Source organism: Cicer arietinum, chromosome 7, assembly GCF_000331145.2.
Source record: "Cicer arietinum cultivar CDC Frontier isolate Library 1 chromosome 7, Cicar.CDCFrontier_v2.0, whole genome shotgun sequence".
Lineage (NCBI taxonomy): Eukaryota > Viridiplantae > Streptophyta > Magnoliopsida > Fabales > Fabaceae > Cicer > Cicer arietinum.
The window spans coordinates 28,635,955-28,649,676 of record NC_021166.2 but is presented as its reverse complement, the minus strand read 5'-3'; the positions used below and the strand labels follow the sequence as shown (position 1 = coordinate 28,649,676).

The following is a 13,722-nucleotide window of genomic DNA, read 5'->3' as shown; positions in this document are numbered from 1 at the left end:
GTTAATAATATTTTTGAGTTTTATAATCGAAAAGATATTTCGATGCCAATTAGAATTTCTCGTCGATAAATAAATTGAATTTAACTGCGGAAAATCCTTTACGGAGAATTTAAGGCGTTTCGGGTGAAACGGTAATTTAATAAATATCTAGATTTTGAGATATTTGTTAAGTTATATTTATTATATTTATATATGTTTGTTTGGAGGGAAAAAGAAAGGAAAACTAGAAGGAAGGAAAAGGAAAAGAAAATAGTATATAAAGGAAGGAAGGAAAAAGGAAGAAAGGAAAAACAAAGGAAAGAAAAAGAAAGGAAGGAAATTTCAAATTTCCATCTCCTTCCTCTGAACCTCACGCGAGCAAAACCCAAAATTCCATCCTTCTCCATTTTTCGTTTTCGTTGCTTCCTTTTCTTCAAAGCTAGTGACCCAAGGTTGGGTGAGAGTTAGATCAAGGTTTTCGCAACTCCACTCTTCCTCTTTGATTCGAAAACGAAGAAAAACGGTTTTGAGATCCAAACACAAACCCCTCCGTTTCTTCTAGATCCGAACCTCATTTCTCGAAGAGACAGAAGGGAAAGTTGCTCACCACCACGCTACGGTGCTAGTGAACTAATTTGGAAGCGGCGTTGCGAGCGGAAAATTTACCGGAATTACTCGCGGTACCGGAAACGCGCGTTAAAGCTAACGTTGAGGTAAGGGCTCCTTCCAAACTTCTAGTTTGCATTAGGGACTTATCTGTGGTTGTGTGGGAAGGAATTTGTTAGGGTTTAATGTATCGATTTGGGGAAAAACGAAACTAATGCGTTATGGGTAAAACCTTAGAGTTAGGTTTTGTTTATATTGATGAATGGTTCGTGGTAAATGAATTTGAAGTCATTGTGTAAGATTTTGGGTAAATGAAACTTGTGTGTTTTGAGTAGTGGATTGTGTCGATTTGTGTTCGTTGTTTTTGACATGCTCTTAATTGATATTGATGAAATTTGATATGTGTATGGTTGGATTTGTGAATAAATGAATTGATATGTTTTGATGTGAGAATTTGTTGAGTTTGTGTTGTGTGAAATTTGAAAACCATTAAGTTAAATGAGTATTAAGAATGGGGAATCTCTTAATGTCTCGGTTACTTAATATTTTGTTTTAAAGAAAAATCGTTTAAGTTAACTGGGCGTTAAGAATGGGGAATCTCTTAATGTCTCGGTTACTTAATATTTTGTTTTGAAAATCGTTTAAGTTAACTGGGCGTTAAGAATGGGGAATCTCTTAATGTCTCGGTTACTTAATATTTTGTTTTGAAAATCGTTTAAGTTAACTGGGCGTTAAGAATGGGGAATCTCTTAATGTCTCGGTTACTTAATATTTTGTTTTGAAAATCGTTTAAGTTAACTGGGCGTTAAGAATGGGGAATCTCTTAATGTCTCGGTTACTTAATATTTTGTTTTGAAAATCGTTTAAGTTAACTGGGCGTTAAGAATGGGGAATCTCTTAATGTCTCGGTTACTTAATATTTTGTTTTGAAAATCGTTTAAGTTAACTGGGCGTTAAGAATGGGGAATCTCTTAATGTCTCGGTTACTTAATATTTTGTTTTAAAGAAAAATCGTTTAAGTTAACTGGGCGTTAAGAATGGGGAATCTCTTAATGTCTCGGTTACTTAATATTTTGTTTTAAAGAAAAATCGTTTAAGTTAACTGGGCGTTAAGAATGGGGAATCTCTTAATGTCTCGGTTACTTAATATTTTGTTTTGAAAATCGTTTAAGTTAACTGGGCGTTAAGAATGGGGAATCTCTTAATGTCTCGGTTACTTAATATTTTGTTTTGAAAATCGTTTAAGTTAACTGGGCGTTAAGAATGGGGAATCTCTTAATGTCTCGGTTACTTAATATTTTGTTTTAAAAAAAGTTGTTTAAGTTAACTGGGCGTTAAGAATGGGGAATCTCTTAATGTCTCGGTTACTTAATATTTTGTTTTGAAAATCGTTTAAGTTAACTGGGCGTTAAGAATGGGGAATCTCTTAATGTCTCGGTTACTTAATATTTTGTTTTGAAAATCGTTTAAGTTAACTGGGCGTTAAGAATGGGGAATCTCTTAATGTCTCGGTTACTTAATATTTTGTTTTGAAAATCGTTTAAGTTAACTGGGCGTTAAGAATGGGGAATCTCTTAATGTCTTGTTTACTCGTGTATGTTTTGGTAAGTTGTGCTGACCCGGGATAGGTGGCACCTCGGTAAACGGTACGGACCCGTGATAGGTAGTACGTTTACGACTTACGTTCCTGCGGGAATTGCGTTTGTCCGTGAGAGACTGCGCAGGGGTTTGTCCGTGAGAGACTACGCCCTGGTTTAAGTTAGATGAGAATTAAGAATGGGGAATCTCTTAATGTCTCGTTTACTCGTGTATGTTTTGGTAAGTTGTGCTGACCCGGGATAGGTGGCACCTCGGTAAACGGTACGGACCCGTGATAGGTAGTACGTTTACGACTTACGTTCCTGCGGGAATTGCGTTTGTCCGTGAGAGACTGCGCAGGGGTTTGTCCGTGAGAGACTACGCCCTGGTTTAAGTTAGATGAGAATTAAGAATGGGGAATCTCTTAATGTCTCGTTTACTCGTGTATGTTTTGGTAAGTTGTGCTGACCCGGGATAGGTGGCACCTCGGTAAACGGTACGGACCCGTGATAGGTAGTACGTTTACGACTTACGTTCCTGAGGGAATTGTGTTTGGTAAGTTGTGCAGACCCGGGATAGGTGGCACCTCGGTAAACAGTACGGACCCGTGATAGGTAGTACGTTTACGACTTACGTTCCTGAGGGAATTGTGTTTGGTAAGTTGTGCAGACCCGGGATAGGTGGCACCTCGGTAAACGGTACGGACCCGTGATAGGTAGTACGTTTACGACTTACGTTCCTGAGGGAATTGTGTTTGGTAAGTTGTGCAGACCCGGGATAGGTGGCACCTCGGTAAACAGTACGGACCCGTGATAGGTAGTACGTTTACGACTTACGTTCCTGAGGGAATTGTGTTTGGTAAGTTGTGCAGACCCGGGATAGGTGGCACCTCGGTAAACGGTACGGACCCGTGATAGGTAGTACGTTTACGACTTACGTTCCTGCGGGAATTGCGTTTGTCCGTGAGAGACTGCGTAGGGGTTTGTCCGTGAGAGACTACGCCCTGGTTTAAGTTAGATGAGAATTAAGAATGGGGAATCTCTTAATGTCTCGTTTACTCGTGTATGTTTTGGTAAGTTGTGCTGACCCGGGATAGGTGGCACCTCGGTAAACAGTACGGACCCGTGATAGGTAGTACGTTTACGACTTACGTTCCTGAGGGAATTGTGTTTGTCCGTGAGAGACTGCGCAGGGGTTTGTCCGTGAGAGACTACGCCCTGGTTTAAGTTAGATGAGAATTAAGAATGGGGAATCTCTTAATGTCTCGTTTACTTATGTATGTTTTGGTAAATCGTGCAGACCCGTGATAGGTGGCACCTTGGTAAACGGTACGGGCCCGTGATAGGCAGTACGTTTACGATTTACGTTTGGTAAGTTGTGCAGACCCGGGATAGGTGGCACCTCGGTAAACGGTACGGACCCGTGATAGGTAGTACGTTTACGACTTACGTTCCTTAGGGAATTGTGTTTGTCCGTGAGAGACTGCACAGGTGTTTGTCCGTGAGAGACTACACCCTGTTAAATTGTGAATTGTTGGTTCATTTGGTATGTGTAGTAATTGTGTTATAAGTGTTATGTTTTGGAATTTGGTGATAACATGTTGGATTGCTATACCATTTTGAAACCCATGATGTTGTATTAATTGTGTTATAAATGTTAAGTGTTATGTTTTGGAATTTGGTGATAACATGTTTGCTTGCAATACTATTTCGAAACTAATGATGTTGTAGCGATTGCGTTATCAGTGCTAAGTGTTAGGATTTGAGATTATGTATGAATGTGATTGAGTTAGTTATGAATTTTTGGAAAAATGATGAGGGAAATCGATTTCCCAATCGATTGGATGAGTTGCAGGAAGTTCACCATTTTGACCTAATCGATTTGCCAATCGATTGTATAAATATGTCTTTCAAAATCTTTTAAGAAATCGATTTGGAAATCGATTGGCAGAGAGGCAGGAACTCAGCAAAACTGCCGAAATCGATTTGGAAATCGATTTGGCAACCCAGGGACTCATCAGAACTGACAAAATCGACTTAGAAATCGATTTGGTCATGCAGAAACTCAGCAGAACTGACCAAATCGATTTGGCAATCGATTGGCTCAGCAAAAGTCCTTATTTTGAGTTAGATAATCGATTTCTCAATTGATTTATCAATGCTTTGGTCAGTTATGTATTACTTGATGGTTTGAGAACTTCATTTTGAGTTCATTGTTAATTGGCAAGCATTATATGAACTTTTAGCATATGGAAAATCCTTTTAAGGTGCATGCTTAGTTGAAAGGTTATTTTGTGCATTTAAAACTTAAATGTTATGTGTTATCTGTTATTTTCGGTTGGTGACCCTTTACAATTATTGTGGAAATCTGGGCTTTGCCCTCAGATGAGAGTCAGGACGATCCTACCGGTTCGTACCCTACGGACGGGAATGGAGATGGGAACGCTTGACTGCAGCTACGTTAGGAGGATCTCACGGGGCGCGTGGAGATCACTCAGGGTGTTTAGTTGTTTTGTAAAATGATCAGACTAGGTTGTCACAGAGGGAACGGATGTCTTTCTTTTGGGGTTGCGTTTATTTTAAACCGGAAGACTGTACTGTTACTATTATTGTCAGTACGACACCTTAGTTGAATGGGTTCCTTGTATCTTCTGGTTGTTGTTTAGATGCTTTGGATGTATGTATTTGAGAAACTTTTTCCGCTGCTTGTAAATTTTAATGACTCAATTATTTATCCAAAGGCATTTCTTTATTTATTTCTCTGCTTTATTTTAAATTCTTTTGAAACAAAAATATACCCTCGCTTTGAAAAACGGGGTGTTACATTGTGGTATCAGAGCTTTGGTTTGGTTTTCTTTGGGGGCTGTGGAACCTTGGTTATAGATTGTAGGTCAACCTATAGGTTGAGAGTTGTTATCTGATCATGTGTCGGTTTAGGTGGTTTGAGTTGTCAAGTTCATAATTATTATTATGTGCGGTTGTGGTCGGAAGTTATTCTTAGAATTATTGAAGTAGTGTTAAGACTCTACTTGATGATGGTTTTATAGGGAAACCATGCTGCCAAGGAGGAATGACGTTCCGAGAACCAATGCCAGTAGGAATGATCGAATGGCGGAGGCTATGAATAACATGGCTGCTTCTGTTGCTGCACAGACTGCTGCCAAGACTCAACGCGATCTCGAAAAGAGGGGAAGAGAGATCCGTGCTGCAGAGTCAAGAGGATTAAAAGACTTTCGTCGTTACAATCCTCCCAAGTTTGAGGGGACTGAGAATTCAGAGAAAGCAAGTCAATGGATCCAAGAAATGGAGAAGATCTTCGAAATGATTAACTGTCAGGCGGGAGTGAGGGTCAACTATGCCACTTATATGCTACTAGGAGACGCTGAGTACTGGTGGAGGAGTACAAGGTCGTTGATGAGATCAGCTCACGAGGAGGTGAACTGGGAATCTTTCAAAGGGAAGTTTTTCGACAAATACTTCCCGATGAGTACCAGGACTAGACTGGGTGATGATTTCCTGAAACTACATCAGGGGAACATGACCGTGGGCGAATATGCTGCTAAGTTTGAATCACTATCAAGGCATTTCAGATTTTTCCGTGAAGAGGTTGACGAGCCATTCTTGAATTATTTTTAAATTTTAAATTTGGATCGTCCGATATTGATTAAACAATCTAAATGAAGATCATCTGCAGTGCAGATAGTGATTGTTGATAGTGATTGTTGATTGTAACTATTCGTATCTCTAATTTAATCTCTAAATCATTCATTACAACAATTTTCTTAATATATATATATATATATATATAATGTGAAGGTAATTATAAATTAAGAGGTTTTTACCTTGATGTTTCCGATCAACATAGTGACTAGAAGAAGACCACTAGTCAAGACTATGATGTTGAAAACAACTTCTAGCCAATCTGTTGTGCTCTCTAGGTTTCCGAAAGTGCTTATCACATAAAAAAATACAGAGTTAATTTTTATTTTAAAAAAAAAAAAACACACAAAGAAAGAGTTTATTAATTAAAGAGTAACTATGAAGGAAGGATGCACATCTAAGAGAAGAATAATAATGCTAGGCAAATAATTCTTGCTATGGAGTGCATTCGCATGTAAATATGAGAAGGATTTATTTTGTGCATGTTCCATTGACGTGAATTTGACAAAATCAAGCTGTGCAATCATAATTTTGATCAAAGATACAGTGGAATTTTAACAAAATCGTGGTATTAGTATTTTCTTTTTATAATATTTTATATTACCAATTGATTGCAGAAATTACGAAAATAAAGAATAAAATGGTTCTTTTTAAATTTTATGTTTCAACCTTAACCAACTAATTAAATTTGACTAACTAAAAAATTAAATATAATCAACTAACTAACCTCCTAACTTACTAACTAAAATATCTAACATTAACCGATAGAAAATATAACAATTAAATAATGTGTAAAAATCTTAAATGATTAAATAATACTAATTTAAAATAAAATATAAATAAAAAATATGATATAAAAATTGATATATTTAATTTTAATTTTTAATTAGATGTATTAATTTTTTATATTTATTTTTATTTATATTTTATTTTAGATGAAATAGTTATAAATGAAAAGAATATCCTCCCTCTTTAATGAACACTTACTTTAGAGAGATAGACCATAAAATAAAATAAAGACCACAAATTTAATATAAAAAAATGTCAAAAGAATAAATAGTGTAAGCATATGCATATCATTACCTGAGAGTCATTAGACCCCAAAAGATAGGAAAAAGTATCTTTTCTAATCGATTTTCATTAGTAACAAGTTGAACAGTCCAACTATAAGCTCCATAATTATAGTTATCAGGACCACTTAAGCATGTGGATCTTGCTTCTCTGTTCTCTGCCCAATCCAATCTAGCTCTATCCCTATTCCACAAACTTGTACTTCCATAATATATTGGTTTATGACAAGACATTATTTGAATGCCACAACCATTTGTTTTATGACACTGCTCTCTTAGACATTTGGCTGCTCTCTGGATTCCCAACAAGTACCAACATGCCCCTGCAGCCTATTTCAACACACACAAAATGTAGAGTTAAATTACTTAACCAGCAGTTTCTACTTAAAATAAAAAAAAAATGTATAAATGCGTAAAAAAAAAAGGTGCGACTTGTTAGCTTTTAAACTATTGCCTCAAATGCAAGAAAATAGAAAAGTAAAAAAAAATAGGGCGACTTACATGGGAAGCAACAAAATAAGCGATCATGTTAAGGGCAATACCCCACCAAACAGTTCCAAAAATGTAGCCAGAGAGGTTTTGTGTACGTCGTAGATGGCAAACAGAGTGATAAATTTTGGGAAGATATTGGAAGAGAAATACAATTAACAATATTGTCATCACAAATGTAACTGAACCTTGCTCCAATAGAGAGGGGATTGCCACCCAAAGCACAATCTGAAAGGGAAAAATAAATTTATGCCAAACTATATTAAATTATTTTTAGATTTTCATAATATATAATAGGTTAAATAGCACATGTGATTCATTTAATTAAGGTTTTAGTCTTTTTTTTTTTAATTTGGTCATTTATTTTAATTTTAAGTCACAATTTAATTTTTTATGTTTTAAAATGTCAATAACGTAATTATATTTTTTTTTTGTAAAAATTCATCAAAAATTTTAAACAAAACCTATAAAATTAATTATTATCCTCGATATAATGCAAATTTTATCAAATTCATAATTTAAATGTATAAAAGATTTTGTTTAAGTCATTTCATGCTTCATAACAATTTCTTACATAATCAATCAAGATTTTTGCATTTCTAATTTATCGTATAGTTTAATTGGAGCTAAAAACATGACACACAATCACACATAGTATCATATATTGTTGGTTGCCACTATTTGGATTTGTATCAATCTCAATCTTTGTAAATGGAAGCTCAAGTAATGAATTTTCTATGAAGAGAGGCCTAAGACAACGTGATCATTTATCCTTTCTTATTGCTAATAGTGGCTGATGGGTTTAATATTCTAAATGCACAAAATTTGATATTCTAAATGTCATTGCACTCATTAATGAGTAGATACATGGAGAATCCAATTGTTATTTATCTCAAGGCTGCAAAATGATTTCTTCGCTATATCAAAGGACCCATTAAATTTCGGTTACAGTTCTCAACAAATGATCACTATAAGCTTGTTTGGACTCATCAATAATGATTGGGTTGGAGACCATCAAATGATTTCTGTTTTTCATTGGAAAGACATCTATTTAGATGTCAAATAAGCCCCTAATCACTCAATTAATGTGTGACAAAATATGTAGGAGCTACATCATGTGTGGGGGTTATACATATAAAAAATTTGTTTAGAGTGTATTTGGACGGGAGATTTTTACTAGGGAATGTAACATTTTAAGGTAATTCAATTTTTTCTATATAAATTATATTTATCAAAATTAAATTTAAAGAATTTTAAATTCCCCTAAAAACAAAAAATTTGAAATGACCTATTTACTTTTAAATATATGAACCACAAAATGGTACAAATAATATTTTTACATTTATCATTGTGTCTCAATATGTTTCAAAATTTACACATTAATTTCTATAAATTGATCTCTAAATTTTTTAATATGTTATAAATTGGTTACTAATAAAATAATCATCCAACTTTTTCATTAAATAACTCGATTTTAAATAAATAATAAAATTTATAAATGAAGGAATGCATATAAAACATTTAAAATACTTAGAATTTCTAGAATTTTTCAGTTTCTCCATCTAAACACACTTTTCACATGTCTCAAGAATAGTAAATTATTATTTTTGTGGACAATAATGCAACCATTAAAAAAATCAGTATTATGTCATCGAAGGAAATACCTGATACTCCATCAAGCATGAATTGTAATGAGAAATTAAATTTATGGTGTGTGTGTGAATTATAGTAATCAAGTTGTAGGACCATTAATGTGTGTCAATATGTTATTATAGTCCAAAAACAATCTAAAGAGAAGTATATATTAGATAATTGAAGATGAAGTATGTAATGAGTAGATTGGACGGGTGTCAATAAATGTAGAAGTGAGTAGAATAAGCAAAAAATAGTAAAATATTTTCTCAAAATTATGTTTTTTTCAACTCACTTATTCGAAAGAAAATATGACTTAGTCAATGAAATACATTTTAAGAGTATATAAAACTCTTTAAATTTGCCACGCTCTTTCAAAACTAAAACAAAATTGAAAATTAAGATTCATCCTCTTTCAGAAAATTTAAAAATTAAAATTTCGAAATGAAATATTCAATAATGGACAAAGACAAACAACGGCCTTTCCGAAAAAACTAGTGGACAAAAAAAATATGACATATATACGTACGATGTTCAGTTGATTCACTGTATTGTTTATTCACGAATCACGACCACGAATGAGATGCTTTAAATGTAAACAATATATAAATTTGATAATTTAGGGGACCAGGGTTTGTTACATATAACAATTGCTACATTCAAACAATGGTTCTTGTTTTAAGGACAATTGTTAATAAAATAAAAGAAAGAATTAAATGAAAATTTTAAATTTTTACGAATCAATATATTAAAAACATAATTTTCAAAATTCCATTTTACATTTAAAATTTTAATTATTATTAACAGAAAATAAAATTGGTATCGATCTTTGTGGCTTCCCACACGCATAATTAGTATGCTGTAACATTATCTATGTATTTCATTTTTGTTTTTTTTCTTCTAAGAAATAGGCAACGCATGTTGTGTATCGTTCATACATCATATATACGATATACAAGTGCCGTGATCTATCTTCCAATAATGATTATAATTATAATAAAAACAAAAACAAAAAAACTCCTACACAATTTCTTGTGAATGCAAACAAAAAACATAAATGAATGAGATGAAATGAAAAGGAAAGCAATCTGAATTTGATTTTGGGCGCGTCACGCGTGGAAGTGTTATCATCATCCTAGCTCATGCAATGCTCTGCCTTAATTAGATAGAGTTGATCACATGCTCCATTTTTTCTTTTTTCAGTAGTTGTACGTACGGTATATACTTATAAGATTCTATTGAATTTGTGAGACCGACGCACACGTAACACAATTATAAAAGAGATTTAAATTGTTTTTTTAAATTTTAAATAAAAAAGAGATACTTATTTTTTTAAATTTTGATATATCTAGAGTTATATAGACAATAAAAGAGATAATTGAAGTATCTTTAAAATTTTGATATATATTTAAAATTATATTAGTATTTCACATATTCGAGGGTTTGTTATTTTTATTTTGTAAAGTTAAAAAAACATATATATTTTATTTTTAAAGAAATAAATAATATATATTGATTAAAAATGAGTATAAAGGATACTCAGAATCAATACAATAAATATAAGAGAATAAAATATATGATTCAGTTCTTCTACTTAAAATAATGTACTTTAAATAATACAATGACTAATATCAACAATTGATAATTATATATATATCAAATATGGCATGAGGAAATAAAGTCAAATGACCATATATTTAATTCCAACGTGTAAGAGGAATAAAATGAAGTTCTTTTTCATTATTAAGAAAGATATATGAGTTTAGTAAAAAAAAATATATGAAGGTTAATCGCTTTGACGGCAATTACAAGTTAATCTCCCTTTAACTTTAATTATCATACATCAAATGTCACATTTATAGAAAAATATTGTCCTAAAATGATTTTTTAGTTTTAGTTTTTTAATATAATATTAATTACTTTTGTCTTTCAATGTTTATCTATTATACCATTGTATTCTACTTTGACTTTATGATGAAGGTGTTTATGAGAATAATTTAATAAAATTATTATTTTCTTTTTACCATTTTGTTGTTTCACTAATATGTGTGTTAAATGAACAAATGTGACAATAATTTAGTTTTGAAATAACGAATATAATTAATTTTCTTAGAGGAATTATAAGACTAAAGAAAGGTTAGTTGCAGTGGTTCAATATACATTATCTGCCACCACTGCTAAATAAACATAAGTATCAATTAATTTATTAATTTGTTAAAAGTTTTACACATGTATATAATTATATCACTTCATTTTATTATTGTCCGTTACGGGATTCCGGCCCACCATACTCCTTATTGCCTTCGTCCAATCCACTACAGATTAAAGATCTCTGTCGCTGCATGAGCTTGAACGGGGTGTGTAATTAAAATTGAAATTTTGTTTTGACTAGAAGTTTTTTTGAAATTTTGTAGGTATTTTGAATAAATTAGTCTAAAACCATTTTTTCATATCATAAACTTATAGAAGGCCATACCATAGGAGAAATAGCACATGGAGATGCAGCATGTGCTGACAACCATCACCAATTATAATGTCTGCATACAAGCAGCGGCATATACACCTATTATGGTCTCGATTTTTTTCTTCTTTCATTTTACTTATTATTCATAAAACAAAAAAACAAAAACTTATCGCTGAATGGAGCCGTATATAATGAGCCAAACTTCATAATTGACCAGGATCACGTAGTTAGAAAAGAAAAAAACAAAAGCACATACTTAAAAATATTTTTTCTCTATAAATAATATTTTTATTCAAACCCTTAACCTCACTGCTAATAAAAATCAACAGAAAAATTTAGAGAAAAAAATGTGAATTTGTTCTATGAATTTATCACTAAATTTAGTGATATATAAGAGAATTAATAAGTAAAATTTAATATTTTTGTTACTAATCTTTGTAAAATATATTATTTATTTAGTGAACACTCTATTACTCTAGAGTTTAATTGCATATAGTACCAATAATTAATTGTTTAAACCACATCACTTCTTATATTTATTTTTTTTAAATAATTTAGAGTTTATATTCATTTTGCTTGAATACAATATTCATCTTTTTCAGATGAGAAATTAAGAATTTCCCAAATTTTTTTTTAGTAGTACTCAATAGGATAGCAAACTAGGGGAGTCACTACAAGAAAATAGACATATACCTACAGTAGCTTATAGTAACAAAATTAAAAACTGTAGGTATAGATAAACTATACCCACAGATAAATTATTATTGTTGGTATAGGTGTCTTATACCTTTGGTGACATAAATTTGTCGTTAATTGTTATAGTTACACAATTAAATTTGTGGCTATAGACATCAAAATTTTAAAATTAATATTTTTTAACTCAGCCAAAATCTTAATTATTTGTAAAAATAATTTATCTGATAAGGAAGTTGCATATTCAATTTCTACTATAAGAAAAATGCTATAATCAATTATTAATATTTACAGTTGCAAAAAAAAAATATATTTTAATAATAGAAAAATAAGATTAAAATGAAATTACTGAAAGAAAAAAAGAAGAAATGAATTCTGACCTGAGGTATAGGAAGAATAACGAAGACGTCAAAGAAGAAGCCGAAACGGGACTTAAGATAAGCAGTCGCGACGGAACGTCGAGAATCGAAGACAGCAGTACTGTTGGCGGCAAATCCGAACGAGCGTTTTGCCATTTTAAAGCGAAGAAAGATATTCCAAAGATGCAAAGCATCAGTCATGCAACGGAGCGCCGTTACAGTAACGGCAAACCATCCATCAACAAAGATGCAAATAAACGAGTCGCTAATGGAAAGGGCGTAGAAGAACAGTGGGTCTACAAACAACCCTGCTGCGCATACAAATAGGAACACTCTGTTCCATTCTTGTACCCATTTTTCCCTTGGGTCCACAATTCGACTAATACTTGTTGAGGTGGAGATGGAGCTTCTGTAATTCACAGGTTGCAGTTCTTCTTCCTCTTCTTCTTCTTCGTCGTCGTCCACGTGGTGCTCTACCTCGCTGTCGTCGGAAACGTTCCCGTTGTGTGTGGTGTCGTGCACGTGTGAAGCACGTGAGATGTCTTGTTCTGTTGTTGTGGTTGCCATGGATAGGTGGAGATAGAGTCCGTAGAGAGTGATAGAGATAGAGGGATTTTTGTTTCAATATAAGCCTGCGCTAGGTAGGAGTATTCCATCAATTCCTTATTATTACTATGTAAGTTTTTGTAGAAAATATTGTTCTTATAATACATAATTGTACCCTTAACTAATTATTGCCGAAAAAATTATAGTAATAAGATAATAAATTGTTAACATTTAATAGGAAAAATAAATCAATAATTTGATCAAAAATAGTAAAATTTACTTGTATAGAAGAAGAAGGAGGAGGATAAATTATTGTACTACTAGGATTTGCCCCCAAAACAAGTGACGTTTGTGATGAAGAGATTAATTGGTTTACTGTTATTATATATTGAATAAAGAGTACTATCGATTTTGTTTCTAAATGAGTGACATAGATTTATTTACTATAACGTTGGCTTATATATATACCATTATAGATACTCTTATTCAACCTTTTATTTTTTCTCTATCTCTCTTTTTAGTATATAATCAATATATCACATCTATCATACTATTTTTTTTTTCTCACTCAAAGTGTCTATGTGTTAGTTAGGTGTTTACCAATCTTTTTCCAAAAAAAAAAATGTCACATGGTGTAGTGTTATTAG

The 13,722-nt window shown here is 32.5% G+C and overlaps 1 protein-coding gene across 2 annotated transcripts in view; it reads right to left on the bottom strand.

The window, feature by feature from the left end:
* Positions 1 to 13,495, bottom strand: part of LOC101491929 (cyclic nucleotide-gated ion channel 4-like) — a 30,566-nt gene extending 17,071 nt beyond the window's left edge. Inside the window, exons 1-5 of one of the 2 annotated variants that reach the window (XM_004510020.4) lie at positions 13,356 to 13,495; positions 12,551 to 13,161; positions 7,394 to 7,609; positions 6,906 to 7,222; positions 6,005 to 6,113 (exon numbers count right to left, since the gene is read on the bottom strand). In XM_004510020.4, the coding sequence (XP_004510077.1) occupies positions 6,005 to 6,113; positions 6,906 to 7,222; positions 7,394 to 7,609; positions 12,551 to 13,096 (1,188 nt within the window). In that variant the 5' untranslated portion in view covers positions 13,097 to 13,161; positions 13,356 to 13,495. Of the gene's footprint in view, positions 1 to 6,004; positions 6,114 to 6,905; positions 7,223 to 7,393; positions 7,610 to 12,550; positions 13,226 to 13,355 lie in introns of those variants that run through there. The other variant, XM_004510021.4, reaches the window with a different exon arrangement.
* Between the last annotated feature and the right edge of the window lie 227 nt (positions 13,496 to 13,722).